General features: G+C 45.0%; 3 protein-coding genes and 1 long non-coding RNA gene across 111 annotated transcripts in view; 2 read left to right on the top strand and 2 right to left on the bottom strand.

Moving 5' to 3' along the window:
* LOC119499098 (E3 ubiquitin-protein ligase RNF31) overlaps window positions 1-12,685 on the bottom strand; it is a 56,864-nt gene extending 44,179 nt beyond the window's left edge. For 3 of the 10 annotated variants that reach the window (XM_037788295.1, XM_037788296.1, XM_037788290.1), the window contains exon 1: window positions 9,974-10,236. The gene's annotated coding sequence lies outside the window, so the exon portion shown is untranslated. The other 7 variants (XM_037788292.1, XM_037788289.1, XM_037788285.1 and 4 more) reach the window with 7 other exon arrangements.
* LOC119499110 lies at window positions 2,265-17,232 on the top strand. Of its 50 annotated transcripts, none has more exons than XR_005209268.1 (22): window positions 2,346-2,409; window positions 2,518-2,655; window positions 2,934-3,087; window positions 3,236-3,265; window positions 3,490-3,573; window positions 3,606-3,665; window positions 3,876-4,381; window positions 4,436-4,520; window positions 4,605-4,688; window positions 4,891-5,120; window positions 5,199-5,426; window positions 5,481-5,540; window positions 14,460-14,627; window positions 14,882-14,997; window positions 15,208-15,291; window positions 15,648-15,707; window positions 15,794-15,971; window positions 16,120-16,203; window positions 16,452-16,481; window positions 16,560-16,733; window positions 16,788-16,901; window positions 17,119-17,232. It is a non-coding gene; the product is annotated as an uncharacterized LOC119499110 (long non-coding RNA). The 50 variants fall into 50 exon arrangements; XR_005209271.1 differs by lacking the exon at window positions 5,481-5,540 and having other exon boundaries at window positions 5,199-5,258; window positions 5,397-5,426; XR_005209284.1 differs by having other exon boundaries at window positions 4,891-5,090; window positions 5,175-5,258; window positions 5,457-5,540.
* Window positions 2,348-18,123, bottom strand: LOC119499100 (dynein heavy chain-like). 50 transcript variants are annotated; one of them, XM_037788337.1, is made up of 22 exons: window positions 17,415-18,123; window positions 17,248-17,301; window positions 16,857-16,916; window positions 16,659-16,688; window positions 16,413-16,520; window positions 15,663-15,746; window positions 15,045-15,074; window positions 14,891-14,950; window positions 14,475-14,636; window positions 5,472-5,525; window positions 5,190-5,441; window positions 5,022-5,105; window positions 4,930-4,989; window positions 4,844-4,873; window positions 4,512-4,727; window positions 4,397-4,450; window positions 4,305-4,334; window positions 4,053-4,250; window positions 3,251-3,358; window positions 3,135-3,158; window positions 2,749-2,862; window positions 2,348-2,694 (listed from the first exon to the last, which is right to left on the bottom strand). In XM_037788337.1, the coding sequence occupies exons 1-22, from the start codon at window positions 17,526-17,528 to the stop codon at window positions 2,386-2,388; spliced, it is 2,235 nt and encodes a 744-aa protein (XP_037644265.1). In that variant the 5' UTR covers window positions 17,529-18,123; the 3' UTR covers window positions 2,348-2,385. The 50 variants fall into 50 exon arrangements, with proteins under 50 accessions (XP_037644265.1, XP_037644250.1, XP_037644241.1 ...); XM_037788322.1 differs by lacking the exons at window positions 16,659-16,688; window positions 17,248-17,301 and adding exons at window positions 16,773-16,802; window positions 17,080-17,247 and having other exon boundaries at window positions 16,887-16,916; window positions 17,331-18,123; XM_037788313.1 differs by lacking the exons at window positions 16,659-16,688; window positions 17,248-17,301 and adding exons at window positions 16,719-16,802; window positions 17,080-17,247 and having other exon boundaries at window positions 16,887-16,916; window positions 17,331-18,123.
* On the top strand, window positions 13,337-14,436 carry LOC119499106. The gene is made up of 2 exons (XM_037788347.1): window positions 13,337-14,078; window positions 14,205-14,436. The coding sequence occupies exons 1-2, from the start codon at window positions 13,479-13,481 to the stop codon at window positions 14,343-14,345; spliced, it is 741 nt and encodes a 246-aa protein (XP_037644275.1). The 5' UTR covers window positions 13,337-13,478; the 3' UTR covers window positions 14,346-14,436.
* Window positions 18,124-18,860: the final 737 nt, after the last annotated feature.

The following is an 18,860-nucleotide window of genomic DNA, read 5'->3' on the forward strand; positions in this document are numbered from 1 at the left end:
AAAGCACAACATTTAAACACAAACCTTCTCAACATTTCTTCTGATAAACTATTCGGGGTCTTTGTACCAATGTCTGACTTCCTGTTGAGTTTTGGCTATACCTCCAAGAGTTTTTTTTTGTGTCTCCACATGTTACATCTTTCTGCTAAATTTCATACATGTAGGTGAAACCGGAGCGAGGGGCTGAATTTTTCAAACTTTGCAACAGCCAAGCCCAAGACCCTTAAAATACTACAATTTTCACCGCTTCTGATAGGTGTGCCAAGTTTAACAATTTTTTGAGCAAGTTAAGGCTCTCAAAAAGGTGATTCATTTGAGAAAAGAAAATGAAGAAACACTACAGTTTCAATAGGGCCTACGCTGGTGCTCGGGCCCTAATAAAAATAAAATATTTATATATGAATAAAATATTTATATATATATAAATAAATAAATAAAATATTTAGGACCAGGACCAGTGAATGGTCTCCCACCTTAGTGGCCAGCAGTGTGAGCTCACAGGCGAGGATGTGACTTCCTGAGCCTTTGTGAGTTTGTCTGCTGTCTACTTGGGTGCTGTGGGTTTTTCTCCAGGTGCTCCGGTTTCCTCCCACTTAAAAGCTAATTGGTTTCAATAAATATAATCAATAAAAAAAAAAGAATTACATTTCTGTTTAGCTGTCTTATAATTTTCTGTCAGAGCTGTAAATATGAAACAAAAGCTGAAGTTCTGCTGTTCAGAGGGTTCACATTTGATGATTGTTTGATATATTTGATTCAGTGGTAGTCCGGGGATGTTAAATAGGTTCAACTTGATCAAACCTCTTGTTTTATTGACGTGACTGGGATGTTTCTAAATGTCTTCTTCATTTTCTGGGTCTGCCAGCTGTTTTCATTGTTATTTATATTTATATAAATGTAATTTATGGTGCTGTTGGATTGCTGCTGGACCGCCCCGTTACAGGTGTGTGTGGGAGAGAAAGCCGTTTTTAACCGCAGTGAAACTGCTGTTTTTGAAGGGCTGAACGACGAAAAATATGGACTGAAGCAGAATATTTGGTTAGATAAAAACATGTAGTAATTTTTGGAAATAACACGATCTCTCTTGACTTTTGGACTGAGGACTGAGGCGAGGACAGAGAGGGTGGAGGAGGTGGAGGGAGGCTCATGTTTCTCACATCATTGTTACACAGCTGCTGCGCTCAGGAGACATTCTATGGGGCATGCGCAGGTGCGCAGAACGTCTGTGCATAGAATGTCATGATGTCATGATGTGACATCACATGCAAGGCTTATTAAAAGAGGCTGCACCTGCTGCCTTTAATCATGACGTCACAAAGCCAAATTCTGAATGATGTCACAGAGCCAAATTCCGAATGATGTCACAAAGCCAAATTCCGAATGATGTCACAGAGCCAAATTCCGAATGATGTCACAAAGCCATCAAAGCCATCAGTTCAGAGAAATCTTACCAATAGGCATATGAAGTGGTTACTGAGTCAATAGAGCAGAAGATTCCTGAGACTGCAGCAATACGTCACGCCTTCAATTTGGCAAAGGGGGACAATGGAGCACTTTCTCGAATACTTCAGAGTTCGGAACATATTGCCGACACACAACGAACACAACGAACACAATGAAGACAACAATGACAAAAAATTCAACACAGATCTCCTGAGGACAGAGCAGCAGATTTCAGAGAGGGCAGCATCACGTCCCCCCAATTTCGGAAGAGGGTCACTCCCTCCCTTGAAGAGACCTCACTTGAACTTAAATATCCGGAAAAAATCAGCTCAAGAGATGATATCTTACTTGAAGCCAGCTTGCATGAAGCCACCTCCCCTGAACACACCTCGCGAGAAAACACCTCCCCTGAACCCAGATCTCCTGAAGCAGCAGTGGATTTCAGAGATGGCAGCATTTCGTCCTATCAGTGTGCCAAAGGAGTTAGAGGGGCTCCCTTTCAAACCAACCAGCCTTATGAATGACAGATTGCTGACAGAGGCCAAAAACGAGGGAATTCTCCTGAGGACAGATCTCCTGAGGACAGATCTCCAGAGGACAGCTATCCCAACTCTAGCTGATGAGGATCAGACACATGAGAACCTCCCAAAGGCTCCAGCTGCTGAGGATCAGACACATGAGAACCTCCCAAAGGCTCCAGCTGATGAGGATCAGACACATGAGAACCTCCCAAAGGCTCCAGCTGACGAGGATCACGAAACAAGTTGGTGGCCCAGCACTGCTAACGTTCTACGGAAAGTAGCTTGGTGTGCTGGCATCGCCATCGTGGGTGTAGTGGCCTATCAAATCATCTCACATGGACATTGTCACCTATAGATATGAGGTGTAGCACCGTGATGAGGTGTAGCACCGTCATATCACATGGGGTGACAGAGCTGTACCTCATATGATTATATGCGATATGAGGTGTAGCACCGTCACAGATATGAGGTGTAGCACCGTCACCTCATGCGATATGAGGGGTAGTACCGTCACCTCATGCGATATGAGGTGTAGCACCGTCACAGATATGAGGTGTAGAACCGTCACAGATATGAGGTGTAGCACCGTCACCTCATGCGATATGAGGGGTGGTACCGTCACCTCATGCGATATGAGGTGTAGCACCTTCACATATATGAGTGGTAGCACCATCACCTCATGCGATATGAGGTTTAGAACCGTCACAGATATGAGGTGTAGCACCGTCACCTCATGCGATATGAGGTGTAGCACCGTCACAGATATGAGTGGTAGTACCGTCACCTCATGTGATATGAGGTGTCGCACTGTCACAGATATGAGTGGTAGCACCGTCACCTCATGCGATATGAGTGGTAGCACCGTCACCTCATGCGATATGAGGTGTAGCACCGTCACCTCATGCAATATGAGGTGTAGCACCGTCACCTCATGCAATATGAGGTGTAGAACCGTCACATATATATGAGGTGTAGCACCGTCACCTCACCTGCGATATGATGGGTAGTACCGTCACCTCATGCGATATGAGGTGTAGCACCGTCACCTCATGCGATATGAGGTGTAGCACCGTTACCTCATGCGATATATTAGGTTTAGCACCGTCACCTCATGCGATATGAGGTGTAGCACCGTCACCTCATGCGATATATTAGGTGTAGCACCGTCACAGATATGAGTGGTAGCACCGTCACCTCATGCGATATGAGTGGTAGCACCGTCACCTCATGCGATATGAGGCGTAGCACCGTCACCTCACCTGCGATATGAGGGGTAGTACCGTCACCTCATGCGATATGAGGTGTAGCACCGTCACAGATATGAGTGTTAGCACCGTCACCTCATGCGATATGAGGTTTAGAACCGTCACAGATATGAGGTGTAGCACCGTCACCTCATGCGATATGAGGGGTGGTACCGTCACCTCATGCGATATGAGGTGTAGCACCGTCACAGATATGAGTGGTAGCACCGTCACCTCATGCGATATATTAAGTGTAGCACCGTCACCTCATGCAATGTGAGGTGTAGCACCGTCACAGATATGAGTGGTAGCACCGTCACCTCATGCGATATGAGGTGTAGCACCGTCACCTCATGCGATATGAGGTGTAGCACCGTCACCTCATACGATATATTAGGTGTAGCACCGTCACCTCATGCGATATGAGGTGTAGCACCGTCACCTCATGCGATATGAGGTGTAGCACCGTTACCTCATGCGATATATTAGGTGTAGCACCGTCACCTCATGCGATATGAGGTGTAGCACCGTCACCTCATGCGATATATTAGGTGTAGCACCGTCACAGATATGAGTGGTAGCACCGTCACCTCATGCGATATGAGTGGTAGCACCGTCACCTCATGCGATATGAGGCGTAGCACCGTCACCTTACCTGCGATATGAGGGGTAGTACCGTCACCTCATGCGATATGAGGTGTAGCACCGTCACAGATATGAGTGTTAGCACCGTCACCTCATGCGATATGAGGTGTAGAACCGTCACAGATATGAGGTGTAGCACCATCAACTCACGCGATATGAGGTGTCGCACCGTCACAGATATGAGTGGTAGCACCATCACCTCATGCGATATGAGGTGTAGAACCGTCACAGATATGAGGTGTAGCACCGTCACCTCATGCGATATGAGGGGTAGTACCGTCACCTCATGTGATATGAGGTGTCGCACTGTCACAGATATGAGTGGTAGCACCGCCACCTCATGCGATATGAGGTGTAGCACCGTCACCTCATGCGATATGAGGGGTAGTACCGTCACCTCATGTGATATGAGGTGTCGCACTGTCACAGATATAAGTGGTAGCACCATCACCTCATGCGATATGAGGTGTAGCACCGTCACCTCATGCGATATGAGGTGTAACACTGTCACCTCATGCGATATATTAGGTGTAGCACCGTCACAGATATGAGTGGTAGCACCGTCACCTCATGCGATATGAGGTGTAGCACCGTCACCTCACCTGCGATATGAGGGGTAGTACCGTCACCTCATGCGATATGAGGTGTAGAACGTCACAGATATGAGGTGTAGCACCGTCACCTCACGCGATATGAGGTGTAGCACCGTCACAGATATGAGTGGTAGCACCGTCACCTCATGCGATATGAGGTGTAGAACCGTCACAGATATGAGGTGTAGCACCGTCACCTCATGCGATATGAGGGGTAGTACCGTCACCTCATGTGATATGAGGTGTCGCACTGTCACAGATATGAGTGGTAGCACCGCCACCTCACGCGATATGAGGGGTAGTACCGTCACCTCATGCGATATATTAGGTGTAGCACCGTCACCTCATGCAATGTGAGGTGTAGCATCATCACAGATATGAGTGGTAGCACCGTCACCTCATGCGATATGAGGTGTAGCACCGTCACCTCATGCGATATATTAGGTGTAGCACCGTCACAGATATGAGTGGTAGCACCGTCACCTCATGCGATATGAGTGGTAGCACCGTCACCTCATGCGATATGAGGTGTAGCACCGTCACCTCACCTGCGATATGAGGGGTAGTACCGTCACCTCATGCGATATGAGGTGTAGCACCGTCACAGATATGAGTGTTAGCACCGTCACCTCATGCGATATGAGGTGTAGCACCGTCACCTCACGCGATATGAGGTGTAGCACCGTCACAGATATGAGTGGTAGCACCGTCACCTCATGCGATATGAGGTGCAGAACCGTCACAGATATGAGGTGTAGCACCGTCACCTCATGCGATATGAGGGGTAGTACCGTCACCTCATGTGATATGAGGTGTCGCACTGTCACAGATATGAGTGGTAGCACCGCCACCTCATGCGATATGAGGGGTAGTACCGTCACCTCATGTGATATGAGGTGTCGCACTGTCACAGATATGAATGGTAGCACCGCCACCTCATGCGATATGAGGTGTAGCACCGTCACCTCATGCGATATGAGGTGTAGCACCGTCACCTCATGCAATATGAGGTGTAGCACTGTCACAGATATGAGTGGTAACACCGTCACCTCATGCGATATGAGGTGTAGCACCGTCACCTCATGCGATATGAGGTGTAGAGTTTGCATGTTCTCTCCGTGTAAGCGGGGGTTTTCCTCCAGGTGTTCTGGTTTCCTCCGACTGTCCAAAGACATCATGCATCATGACCTTTTACCTAACATGAGCTGTGAAGGCTCATATTGAGTGAGAGGTATTCAGAAAACACATTCTGAAAAAATAAATAAAAGAAAAATAAAAATTTTAAAAATAATAATTTGGAAGAAGAACTGAATCTGTGAAATTAAATAAAAATGAAATAAGGAAAACTGAGTATCATAATTGTGAGAAATTCTCATCATATAACGACTTTTTTTCTCATAAACTTCTGACATTATTCTGATAATGTTTCGACTATTTTTCTCGTAAAGTTATGACTTTTCTTTCATAATATTATGACTTTATTCTCATAATATTATGACTTTTTTTCTCGGAAACTTATGATTTTACTCGTACTAATCAAATTGAAGGAGTCGAGCAATCAAATCCATTTGTTCTGTTCAGGTTGTGCTGAGTCACAGAAACCTGAATCCTGTTTTCTAATATCCAACAATTACATAACTTTACTAGACAGATATTTCGCTAACATCATCACTAAATGAACAAGTATTTCCCTTCAGTATTTAGACAGCAGCAGAGGAGAGCTTTGGAGATGCTAAAACATGTGATTATCTAAAGCCCTGGACAGACAGACACCAACAGACACCAATGTGTGGTGTTCATGTTTTTGTTACTCAGCCAATGTTCACGGGTCTGGTGGACCCATCCCATTATTGGGTTTTTAAATCAATACAGCCATAACAATTTATGTAAAAATACTTAACAGATGTTTACTTTATCCCATTTACAAGCAATATAGACAGGATTTATGGTTCATATTTGCCATTTACCTCTGTAGGATAACATTTATGAATGAAAAGTGCTATTCGTTTTTTGTGATAAAATGTAATAAAAAAGAAAAATCAATTATAATCAAGGTATGGGTGGAAAAAAACGTGTTTATCTTGAACAAATATAAATGAAACAAGGTTTTTAATATATTGATGTTTATTTTTTTAACTTAATTAGAAATCAATTTCAGTCTACACAACACATCAGCCCCATTGAACACATAGCCTATTCATGCCAGCCTATACAACACATGAGGGGCAGAGTTTTACTATGTGTGTGTGTGTGTGTGTGTGTGAATGTGTGTGTGTGTGTGTGTGTGTGTTGCATATGTATTTCTTGCACGTGATGCATGTATACTGTGTAAACCTGTCCATCTTGGGTCCACAAACATCGCAGCGCTTCCTTTTGTTGCTACTGGCCGCAACCTAGAATGATGAAAGTATCAGGGATGTTACTAACACCTCTCTTTCACACACACACACACACACACACACACACTCCGGCTTGGGCAGATGGGGCACCAGCATCCTCCTCCTGAATCCTCCTCACAATGGCTGCAGAAGCAGGGGGTCTTGGGATACGTTGTCTTCTCTGGATTTGAGGTCTCACCAATGCCTTGCCCAGCTCCTCGAGAAAGACCCGTCTCCTCTGGAGCAATTCCTTCTGTTCCAATCTGGGTTCAACGTCATCCAGATGACAAAAGCGTTGTACGCTGAGATGTCCAAGATGTTGAAAAATATCACAAGTGGCCAGCGGAGGGTTCTCCTTTTGCAGCTGTAGCAAGTCACCAGTTTGTCCATGTTGTCCACCCCTCCTTTTTTTGGCATTATAATCCATGATGATTTCTGTTTTTTGATGCTGCTGGCCACAGATTCTCCCATCCCTATGCAGTGTACTCATGAGTACCACATTTTTGTCTTTCTTTGGCACGTAGGAAACCAGGGATGTGTCGGCCGTGAACACAAACTTGGAAGAGTTGACGGGCTGGCTATGATGAGGATGAGTGAAGGGTATATTGGCAAGATTGTCAAGGAAACGCTGTTGACACCACCAAAGAGATGTAGCCCCATCTGCAACTTCTTCTCCCGTGTGGGCAAAGCCATCACCAAGACCTTCACCGCACCCGTCGGAACCAAGAGGAACTCTGTAGGACCAAGACCCGTGTATGGTCTCTGTCCTATAGAGGCCTACAGAGCTCTGTAGGACCAGGACCACTGAATGATCTCCGTCCTATAGAGGCCTACAGAGCTCTGTAGGACCAGGACCACTGAATGATCTCCGTCCTATAGAGGCCTACAGAGCTCTGTAGGACCAGCACCAGTGAATGGTCTCCCACCTTAGTGGTCAGCAGTGTGAGCTCAGAGGCGAGGATGTGACTTCCTGAGCCTTTGTGAGTTTGTCTGCTGTCTACTTGGGTGCTGTGTGTTTTTCTAAAAAAGTCTTCAATAAAAGACAAATAATTGAATTTCCGCTTAGCTGTCCTATAATTTTCTGTCGGAGCTGTAAATAGAAAAGAAATACATAGAAAAGTTGTTTTACTAGTGTTTTTCACGTGGAAACCATCAGTCCTAGCATGTGAGTTGTAGTCATGAAATATGTAGTAGATAAGGTAATCCCCATTCACATTCACTTAAAACACATATTATAAATTAATATAACTAGTTATGAAGCCACAAGTAAAGTAAAATAACAAAAAGAGCAGCTATCTTGAAAAAAAAGTATTTTACCAAAGTTTGCTAAAGCTAATATACAAAATAATTCATGTAAATAGTAGCAGCACATACAGAACAGATATAAATGGTACAATACAGATACACACAAGGAGCATTAAATACAATTAAAGGGCCTACATAAGAGCATAAATATATATATGCATATATATACACCAACGTTAATCCTTGTGTGGTGTTCATGTTTTTGTTACTTAGCCAATGTTCGCGGGTCTGGTGGACCCACCCCATTATTGGGTTTTTAAATCAATACAGCCATAACAATTTATGTAAAAATACTTAACAGATGTTTACTTTATCCCATTTACAAGCAATATAGACAGGATTTATGGTTCATATTTGCCATTTACCTCTGTAGGATAACATTTATGAATGAAAAGTGCTATTCGTTTTTTGTGATAAAATGTAATAAAAAATAAAAAATCAATTATAATCAAGGTATGGGTGGAAAAAAACGTGTTTATCTTGAACAAATATAAATGAAACAAGGTTTTTAATATATTGATGTTTATTTTTTTAACTTAATTAGAAATCAATTTCAGTCTACACAACACATCAGCCCCATTGAACACATAGCCTATTCATGCCAGCCTATACAACACATGAGGGGCAGAGTTTTACTCTGTGTGTGTGTGTGTGTGTGTTGCATATGTATTTCTTGCACGTGATGCATGTATACTGTGTCTTCCTGTCCATCTTGGGTCCACACACATCGCAGCGCTTCTTTTTGTTGCTACTGGCCGCAACCTAGAATGATGAAAGTACTTAGATCAGGGATGTTACTAACACCTCTCTTTCTCACACACACACACACACACACACACACACACACAATATAATAAAACGATCCAGCATCCACCTGGTCAGTTGTCTTTCAATCTCTGCTTGTTTTCTTGGGTTACGGCAGGTTTAATGAGTATTATTCAGCCAGTCAAAACTTTGTGTTCACAGAAGAATCAAACTGTTGAGTTCATTCTACTTTTCTCTCCTCTACAGTCCACAGTGAGGAAACTGACTCAGAGACTTTGAGAGTGAAATAATAAAATGTTGGATTAACACTCACCCTGCTTCAGTCTTCAGTCTCAATCCTTCAGTTCTGTTGACTCGCAATAGAGTCATTGAAAACTTTCATGATGTGTGTCCACAGCCTCCGTGCTTTCCACGCCCCCCCGCATCAGGTTCCTGCGAAGGGGAAAGGCCTCATCTCCCACAAAGACATGTGGCAGCGAGCCTCTGTGCTCTGCTCCTGGAACCACAGCATCTTGTGGGAGGTCCAGGGTGCCATCTCGGAGCCCCTCTCCAAAAACGGAGTTGTGGAGAGACACACCGTCGCTGGTTCTCCCGTATCCGCCGATGTCAACCACCCAGAAACGGTACTGCGCATCTACAACTGGAGGGGGCCTTGATGACAACATGCTTGCCATCTATGGAGCCAACACAGTTGGGGAAGTTCCAGCGATGATGGAAATCCTCCGCTATGGTCCTCCAGTCCTCCATGGTTGGAGTAGGCATCACCTCACTCACCATGGAATCCCAGATAGCTGCTGCCACATCCCTCACGATCCTGCCCACTGTGCAGTCCCCCACACGATAATTTAAGGCTATCGTGTGGAATGAGTCGCCTGTTGCAAGATATCTGTAAATACATATATGAAGATATTAGCCTTGTATTAACCGTCGTCTTTCATTCTGCACACGTTTATTATTACCTGGCTGTCTTTGAGAAACTATTACTCTGGTCTGTTCTCTGCGTGAAAACGCCCAAAACCAAACTCCATCCAGAAAACAGTCAATTTAAGGTTTCGTTAGCTCTGACCTACTTTCCATACCTTGAGAGAGACGCGGGTTAGTTGTCTGAGGATCGGCAGAGTCCAGTTGTCAACTCGGCGACAATACACAATACATCACTTATTCCGGTTCAGTTTTAACTTCTTCAACCGTCTCCACGTCGCTCGTCTTCTCCCACAACAATAGACAAACAGGAGCAAGCCTGATTTAACTACCGTAGTTTTTTAACCGAGTTTGGCGACCGCACATCGCGTATTTCCATTCAGCTGTTTTGCCATAAACAGGATAAAACAAGATGATCAAACTGTTACTGTACTTTTATCTCGTGTTGGTAAGTCACCACAAGCTGCCAGAGGAGGCCGCCGTTGCCTAGCAACCGTTGCCAGCCGCTGTTGGGCGGAGTTTAGCGGACATTCCTCTGAAGTATGACGTCAGATCGGAGCCAGCTGTGATCAGTGACGTCAGAATCTAAAGTGGCTTTGATGAAAATTTCACAAGTAGGAGAGAATTAACCAAAAAATCCCATTTCTGACAGTTTAATCAAAGAGTTCACATGTACAACAACGCTTCTAGTCAAGACATTGAAGATAATCCTTTATTCGCAATGGCCACCAATACAAGAAGTTCACAGACAACACCAGAGATCAGAGAGCAGGATGTTCGTCCACTGTTCAAAACCTTCTTAGGAAGTTTGACAGTGCAACAGCAGGCTATGCTGAAACGAGGGGAACCTGATTCCGGCACAGAAATTCTGTTGGCAAAACTGGTTCAGGACATCATCGCCTTAGTGACAAAATGCATTTCGGAGACTGACGACGTGAATGCCATCACGTCTGAGGTTGTCCGGTCCAGTCTGGGCGATACGCTCCATCGGGTTCTTGCTGTGGTCCTGAAGGTAAACGTCCAAGTCAACTGTGAGGGCACAAAAATCTTGGCCGACTTGATTGCTGAAGACGTCGCAGAAAGGGTCAACAGCTCATCAGACAACAAATCGGGCAACAGCTCTGACAGACTCACCGAAATGGTCCGTCACGTCTCCTGCAGCTTTAAAGCATTCATGGCCAAGATGAGAGCTGTGTTGACACCTCGTCGATCAGGACATCAATATCAGGACGGATCTCTGGAAACCAAGGAAACGTTCTCAAGAAGGTCAGAGGATAACTCGACCACACCAACCGGTATCGTCGAAGAACTGATTGGGAAAGAGCTCGGTGAACTCGCAGGACCTTTTCTGGATATCATGGAGGTCTCTGAGCGTGAGCTGCTGCAATCCGACACCGACAGAGAGACTGAAAGTTTTGCAAAAGACATCGCAAAGTCAGTCGATGAACTGGTTGAGAAAGATTCTGCAAGTACCAGCCCAGAATCTGAAAAACGGGTCCAACTGCTCTGGAAAGAAGTGCCGGCCAAGATAAAGATCTTTTTGGCCAAACAGTTTTCCAAACTGTTAGCAAATCCAGTCGCAAAAGAGCTGAAGGATAGATTCTTACCCAGCTCCACAGTTGAAAGCGACGAATAAATCCAGTCCTTCAGTAAGGCTATTGAAGATCTAATTCTGCCAGAGGATGATCAACAAGCTGGAAATGAGGCTGTGCTTGATAGATTACAGCACATTTTCAGCGGCAAAGACCTGGTGTTCACAGAAGCACTCTGTGAATACCTCTACAATCACATCACAAAGTCATGTGAGATCAACCCAGAAGCACTGACAAGGGTAGTGCATGTTTTACCATCACGTGAGAACATGTACGCTTACATACACGGCAAAGTGCAGCGTTTCCTGAGACTGATGGGGTGGTGCCTGGCCACTCAGTTTGGCTTCCACAGTGAAAGGTTCACTCAGGCTCTGATGGACGCTCTGTCACCAGCTCGGGAAAAACACGCATCGATCCAAAAAACAGCTGTATTGATCGTTGTGGAGAAGCTCGTTACCCGGGCCTTCAGCAAAACAAAGGTGAACTTTGAATGTGGAAGCCAGGTGACCATCATTCCACTACTGGTCGAAGAGATATGGGCCGAAATCAAAGGGTTAGATGTTGAACTCACCCCAGAGATAGTGGACGACCTTGACAAAGCCATCTACAAGACCTTGCTCAAGAACTGTGGCGATGCAGACTGCGTGCTGGCTATGATGAGGATGCGTGAAGGGTATATTGGCAAGATTTTCAAGGAAACGCTGTTGACACCACCAAAGACACGTAGCCCCATCTGGAGCTTCTTCTCCCGTGTGGGCAAAGTCATCACCAAGACCTTCACCGCACCCGTCAAACCCAAGAAGAACTCTGTAGGACCTGAACCCGTGAATGGTCGGTGTCCTACAGGGGCCTACTGAGCTCTTTAGGACCAGGACCAGTGAATGGTCTCTGTCCTATAGAGAACTACAGAGCTCTATAACACAGAGACCAGTGAAGGGTCTCTGTGTTATAGAGGCCTACAGAGCTCTGTAGGACCAGGACCAGTGAATGGTCTCCCACCTTAGTGGTCAGCAGTGTGAGCTCACAGGCGAGGATGTGACTTCCTGAGCCTTTGTGAGTTTGTCTGCTGTCTACTTGGGTGCTGTGGGTTTTTCTCCAGGTGCTCCGGTTTCCTCCCACTTAAAAGCTAATTGGTTTCAATAAATATAATCAATAAAAAAAAAAGAATTACATTTCTGTTTAGCTGTCTTATAATTTTCTGTCAGAGCTGTAAATATGAAACAAAAGCTGAAGTTCTGCTGTTCAGAGGGTTCACATTTGATGATTGTTTGATATATTTGATTCAGTGGTAGTCCGGGGATGTTAAAAAGGTTCAACTTGATCAAACCTCTTGTTTTATTGACGTGACTGGGATGTTTCTAAATGTCTTCTTCATTTTCTGGGTCTGCCAGCTGTTTTCATTGTTATTTATATTTATATAAATGTAATTTATGGTGCTGTTGGATTGCTGCTGGACCGCCCCGTTACAGGTGTGTGTGGGAGAGAAAGCCGTTTTTAACCGCAGTGAAACTGCTGTTTTTGAAGGGCTGAACGACGAAAAATATGGACTGAAGCAGAATATTTGGTTAGATAAAAACATGTAGTGATTTTTGGAAATAACACAATCTCTCTTGACTTTTGGACTGAGGACTGAGGCGAGGACAGAGAGGGTGGAGGAGGTGGAGGGAGGCTCATGTTTCTCACATCATTGTTACACAGCTGCTGCGCTCAGGAGACATTCCATGGGGCATGCGCAGGTGCGCAGAACGTCTGTGCATAGAATGTCATGATGTCATGATGTGACATCACATGCAAGGCTTATTGAAAGAGGCTGCACCTGCTGCCTTTAATCATGACGTCACAAAGCCAAATTCTGAATGATGTCACAGAGCCAAATTCCGAATGATGTCACAAAGCCAAATTCCGAATGATGTCACAGAGCCAAATTCCGAATGATGTCACAAAGCCATCAAAGCCATCAGTTCAGAGAAATCTTACCAATAGGCATATGAAGTGGTTACTGAGTCAATAGAGCAGAAGATTCCTGAGACTGCAGCAATACGTCACGCCTTCAATTTGGCAAAGGGGGACAATGGAGCACTTTCTCGAATACTTCAGAGTTCGGAACATATTGCCGACACACAACGAACACAACGAACACAACGAACACAATGAAGACAACAATGACAAAAAAGACAACACAGATCTCCTGAGGACAGAGCAGCAGATTTCAGAGAGGGCAGCATCACGTCCCCCCTATTTCGGAAGAGGGTCACTTCATCCCTTGAAGAGACCTCACTTGAACTTAAATATCCAGAAAAAATCAGCTCAAGAGATGATATCTTACTTGAAGCCAGCTTGCATGAAGCCACCTACCCTGAACACACCTCGCGTGAAAACACCTCCCCTGAACACAGATCTCCTGAAGGAGCAGCGGATTTCAGAGATGGCAGCATCACGTCCTGTCAGTGTGCCAAAGGAGTTAGAGGGGCTCCCTTTCAAACCAACCAGCCTTATGAATGACAGATTGCTGACAGAGGCCAAAAACGAGGGAATTCTCCTGAGGACAGATCTCCTGAGGACAGATCTCCAGAGGACAGCTATCCCAACTCTAGCTGATGAGGATCAGACACATGAGAACCTCCCAAAGGCTCCAGCTGCTGAGGATCAGACACATGAGAACCTCCCAAAGGCTCCAACTGATGAGGATCAGACACATGAGAACCTCCCAAAGGCTCCAGCTGCTGAGGATCAGACACATGAGAACCTCCCAAAGGCTCCAACTGATGAGGATCAGACACATGAGAACCTCCCAAAGGCTCCAGCTGATGAGGATCACGAAACAAGTTGGTGGCCCAGCACTGCTAACGTTCTACGGAAAGTAGCTTGGTGTGCTGGCATCGCCATCGTGGGTGTAGTGGCCTATCAAATCATCTCACATGGACATTGTCACCTATAGATATGAGGTGTAGCACCGTGATGAGGTGTAGCACCGTCATATCACATGGGGTGACAGAGCTGTACCTCATATGATTATATGCGATATGAGGTGTAGCACCGTCACAGATATGAGGTGTAGCACCGTCACCTCATGCGATATGAGGGGTAGTACCGTCACCTCATGCGATATGAGGTGTAGCACCGTCACAGATATGAGGTGTAGAACTGTCACAGATATGAGGTGTAGCTCCGTCACCTCATGCGATATGAGGGGTGGTACCGTCACCTCATGCGATATGAGGTGTAGCACCTTCACATATATGAGTGGTAGCACCATCACCTCATGCGATATGAGGTTTAGAACCGTCACAGATATGAGGTGTAGCACCGTCACCTCATGCGATATGAGGGGTGGTACCATCACCTCATGCGATATGAGGGGTGGTACCGTCACCTCATGCGATATGAGGTGTAGCACCGTCACAGATATGAGTGGTAGCACCGTCACCTCATGCGATATATTAAGTGTAGCACCGTCACCTCATGCAATGTGAGGTGTAGCACCGTCACAGATATGAGTGGTAGCACCGTCACCTCATGCGATATGAGGTGTAGCACCGTCACCTCATGCGATATATTAGGTGTAGCACCGTCACCTCATGCGATATGAGGTGTAGCACCGTTACCTCATGCGATATATTAGGTTTAGCACCGTCACCTCATGCGATATGAGGTGTAGCACCGTCACCTCATGCGATATATTAGGTGTAGCACAGTCACAGATATGAGTGGTAGCACCGTCACCTCATGCGATATGAGTGGTAGCACCGTCACCTCATGCGATATGAGGCGTAGCACCGTCACCTCACCTGCGATATGAGGGGTAGTACCGTCACCTCATGCGATATGAGGTGTAGCACCGTCACAGATATGAGTGTTAGCACCGTCACCTCATGCGATATGAGGTTTAGAACCGTCACAGATATGAGGTGTAGCACCGTCACCTCATGCGATATGAGGGGTGGTACCGTCACCTCATGCGATATGAGGTGTAGCACCGTCACAGATATAAGTGGTAGCACCGTCACCTCATGCGATATATTAAGTGTAGCACCGTCACCTCATGCAATGTGAGGTGTAGCACCGTCACAGATATGAGTGGTAGCACCGTCACCTCATGCGATATGAGGTGTAGAACCGTCACAGATATGAGGTGTAGCACCGTCACCTCACGCGATATGAGGTGTAGCACCGTCACAGATATGAGTGGTAGCACCGTCACCTCATGCGATATGAGGTGTAGAACCGTCACAGATATGAGGTGTAGCACCGTCACCTCATGCGATATGAGGGGTAGTACCGTCACCTCATGTGATATGAGGTGTCGCAATGTCACAGATATGAGTGGTAGCACCGTCACCTCATGCGATATATTAAGTGTAGCACCGTCACCTCATGCAATGTGAGGTGTAGCACCGTCACAGATATGAGTGGTAGCACCGTCACCTCATGCGATATGAGGTGTAGCACCGTCACCTCATGCGATATATTAGGTGTAGCACCGTCACCTCATGCGATATGAGGTGTAGCACCGTTACCTCATGCGATATATTAGGTTTAGCACCGTCACCTCATGCGATATGAGGTGTAGCACCGTCACCTCATGCGATATATTAGGTGTAGCACAGTCACAGATATGAGTGGTAGCACCGTCACCTCATGCGATATGAGTGGTAGCACCGTCACCTCATGCGATATGAGGCGTAGCACCGTCACCTCACCTGCGATATGAGGGGTAGTACCGTCACCTCATGCGATATGAGGTGTAGCACCGTCACAGATATGAGTGTTAGCACCGTCACCTCATGCGATATGAGGTTTAGAACCGTCACAGATATGAGGTGTAGCACCGTCACCTCATGCGATATGAGGGGTGGTACCGTCACCTCATGCGATATGAGGTGTAGCACCGTCACAGATATAAGTGGTAGCACCGTCACCTCATGCGATATATTAAGTGTAGCACCGTCACCTCATGCAATGTGAGGTGTAGCACCGTCACAGATATGAGTGGTAGCACCGTCACCTCATGCGATATGAGGTGTAGAACCGTCACAGATATGAGGTGTAGCACCGTCACCTCATGCGATATGAGGTGTAGCACCGTCACAGATATGAGTGGTAGCACCGTCACCTCATGCGATATGAGGTGTAGAACCGTCACAGATATGAGGTGTAGCACCGTCACCTCATGCGATATGAGGGGTAGTACCGTCACCTCATGTGATATGAGGTGTCGCAATGTCACAGATATGAGTGGTAGCACCGCCACCTCATGCGATATGAGGTGTAGCACCGTCACCTCATGCGATATGAGGGGTAGTACCGTCACCTCATGTGATATGAGGTGTTGCACTGTCACAGATATAAGTGGTAGCACCGTCACCTCATGCGATATGAGGTGTAGCACCGTCACCTCATGCAATATGAGGTGTCGCACTGTCACAGATATAACTGGTAGCACCGTCACCTCATGCGATATGAGGTGTAGCACCGTCACCTCATGCGATATGAGGTGTAGCACCGTCACCTCATGCGATATATTAGGTGTAGCACCGTCACAGATATGAGTGGTAGCACCGTCACCTCATGCGATATGAGGTGTAGAACGTCACAGATATGAGGTGTAGCACCGTCACCTCACGCGATATGAGGTGTAGCACCGTCACAGATATGAGTGGTAGCACCGTCACCTCATGCGATATGAGGTGTAGAACCGTCACAGATATGAGGTGTAGCACCGTCACCTCATGCGATATGAGGGGTAGTACCGTCACCTCATGTGATATGAGGTGTCGCACTGTCACAGATATGAGTGGTAGCACCGCCACCTCATGCGATATGAGGGGTAGTACCGTCACCTCATGTGATATGAGGTGTCGCACTGTCACAGATATAAGTGGTAGCACCGTCACCTCATGCGATATGAGGTGTAGCACGTCACCTCATGCGATATGAGGTGTAGCACCGTCACCTCATGCAATATGAGGTATAGCACTGTCACAGATATGAGTGGTAGCACCGTCACCTCATGTGATATGAGGTGTCGCACTGTCACAGATATGAGTGGTAACACCGTCACCTCATGCGATATGAGGTGTAGCACCGTCACCTCATGCGATATGAGGTGTAGAGTTTGCATGTTCTCTCCGTGTCAGCGGGGGTTTTCCTCCAGGTGTTCTGGTTTCCTCCGACTGTCCAAAGACATCATGCATCATGACCTTTTACCTAACATGAGCTGTGAAGGCTCATATTGAGTGAGAGGTATTCAGAAAACACATTCTGAAAAAATAAATAAAAGAAAAATAAAAAGTTTAAAAATAATAATTTGGAAGAAGAACTGAATCTGTAAAATGAAATAAAAATGAAATAAGGAAAACTGAGTATCATAATTGTGAGAAATTCTCATCATATAACGACTTTTTTTCTCATAAACTTCTGACATTATTCTCATAATGTTACGACTTTTTTTTCTCGTAAAGTTATGACTTTTCTTTCATAATATTATGACTTTATTCTCATAATATTATGACTTTTTTTCTCGGAAACTTATGATTTTACTCGTACTAATCAAATTGAAGGAGTTGAGCAATCAAATCCATTCGTTCTGTTCAGGTTGTGCTGAGTCACAGAAACCTGAAGCCTGTTTTCTAATATCCAACAATTACATAACTTTACTAGACAGATATTTCGCTAACATCATCACTAAATGAACAAGCATTTCCCTTCAGTATTTAGACAGAAAAAAGTCTTCAATAAAAGACAAATAATTGAATTTCCGCTTAGCTGTCCTATAATTTTCTGTCGGAGCTGTAAATAGAAAAGAAATACATAGAAAAGTTGTTTTACTAGTGTTTTTCACGTGGAAACCATCAGTCCTAGCATGTGAGTTGTAGTCATGAAATATGTAGTAGATAAGGTAATCACCATTCACATTCACTTAAAACACATATTATAAATTAATATAACTAGTTATGAAGCCACAAGTAAAATAACAAAAAGAGCAGCTATCTTGAAAAAAAAGTATTTTACCAAAGTTTGCTAAAGCTAATATACAAAATAATTCATGTAAATAGTAGCAGCACATACAGAACAGATATAAATCGTACAATACAGATACACACAAGGAGCATTAAATACAATTAAAGGGCCTACATAAGAGCATAAATATATATATATATATATACACCAACGTTAATCCTTGTGTGGTGTTCATGTTTTTGTTACTCAGCCAATGTTCACGGGTCTGGTGGACCCACCCCATTATTGGGTTTTTAAATCAATACAGCCATAACAATTTATGTAAAAATACTTAACAGATGTTTACTTTATCCCATTTACAAGCAATATAGACAGGATTTATGGTTCATATTTGCCATTTACCTCTGTAGGATAACATTTATGAATGAAAAGTGCTATTCGTTTTTTGTGATAAAATGTAATAAAAAAGAAAAAATCAATTATAATCAAGGTA

Source organism: Sebastes umbrosus, chromosome 12 (genome assembly GCF_015220745.1).
Source record: "Sebastes umbrosus isolate fSebUmb1 chromosome 12, fSebUmb1.pri, whole genome shotgun sequence".
Lineage (NCBI taxonomy): Eukaryota > Metazoa > Chordata > Actinopteri > Perciformes > Sebastidae > Sebastes > Sebastes umbrosus.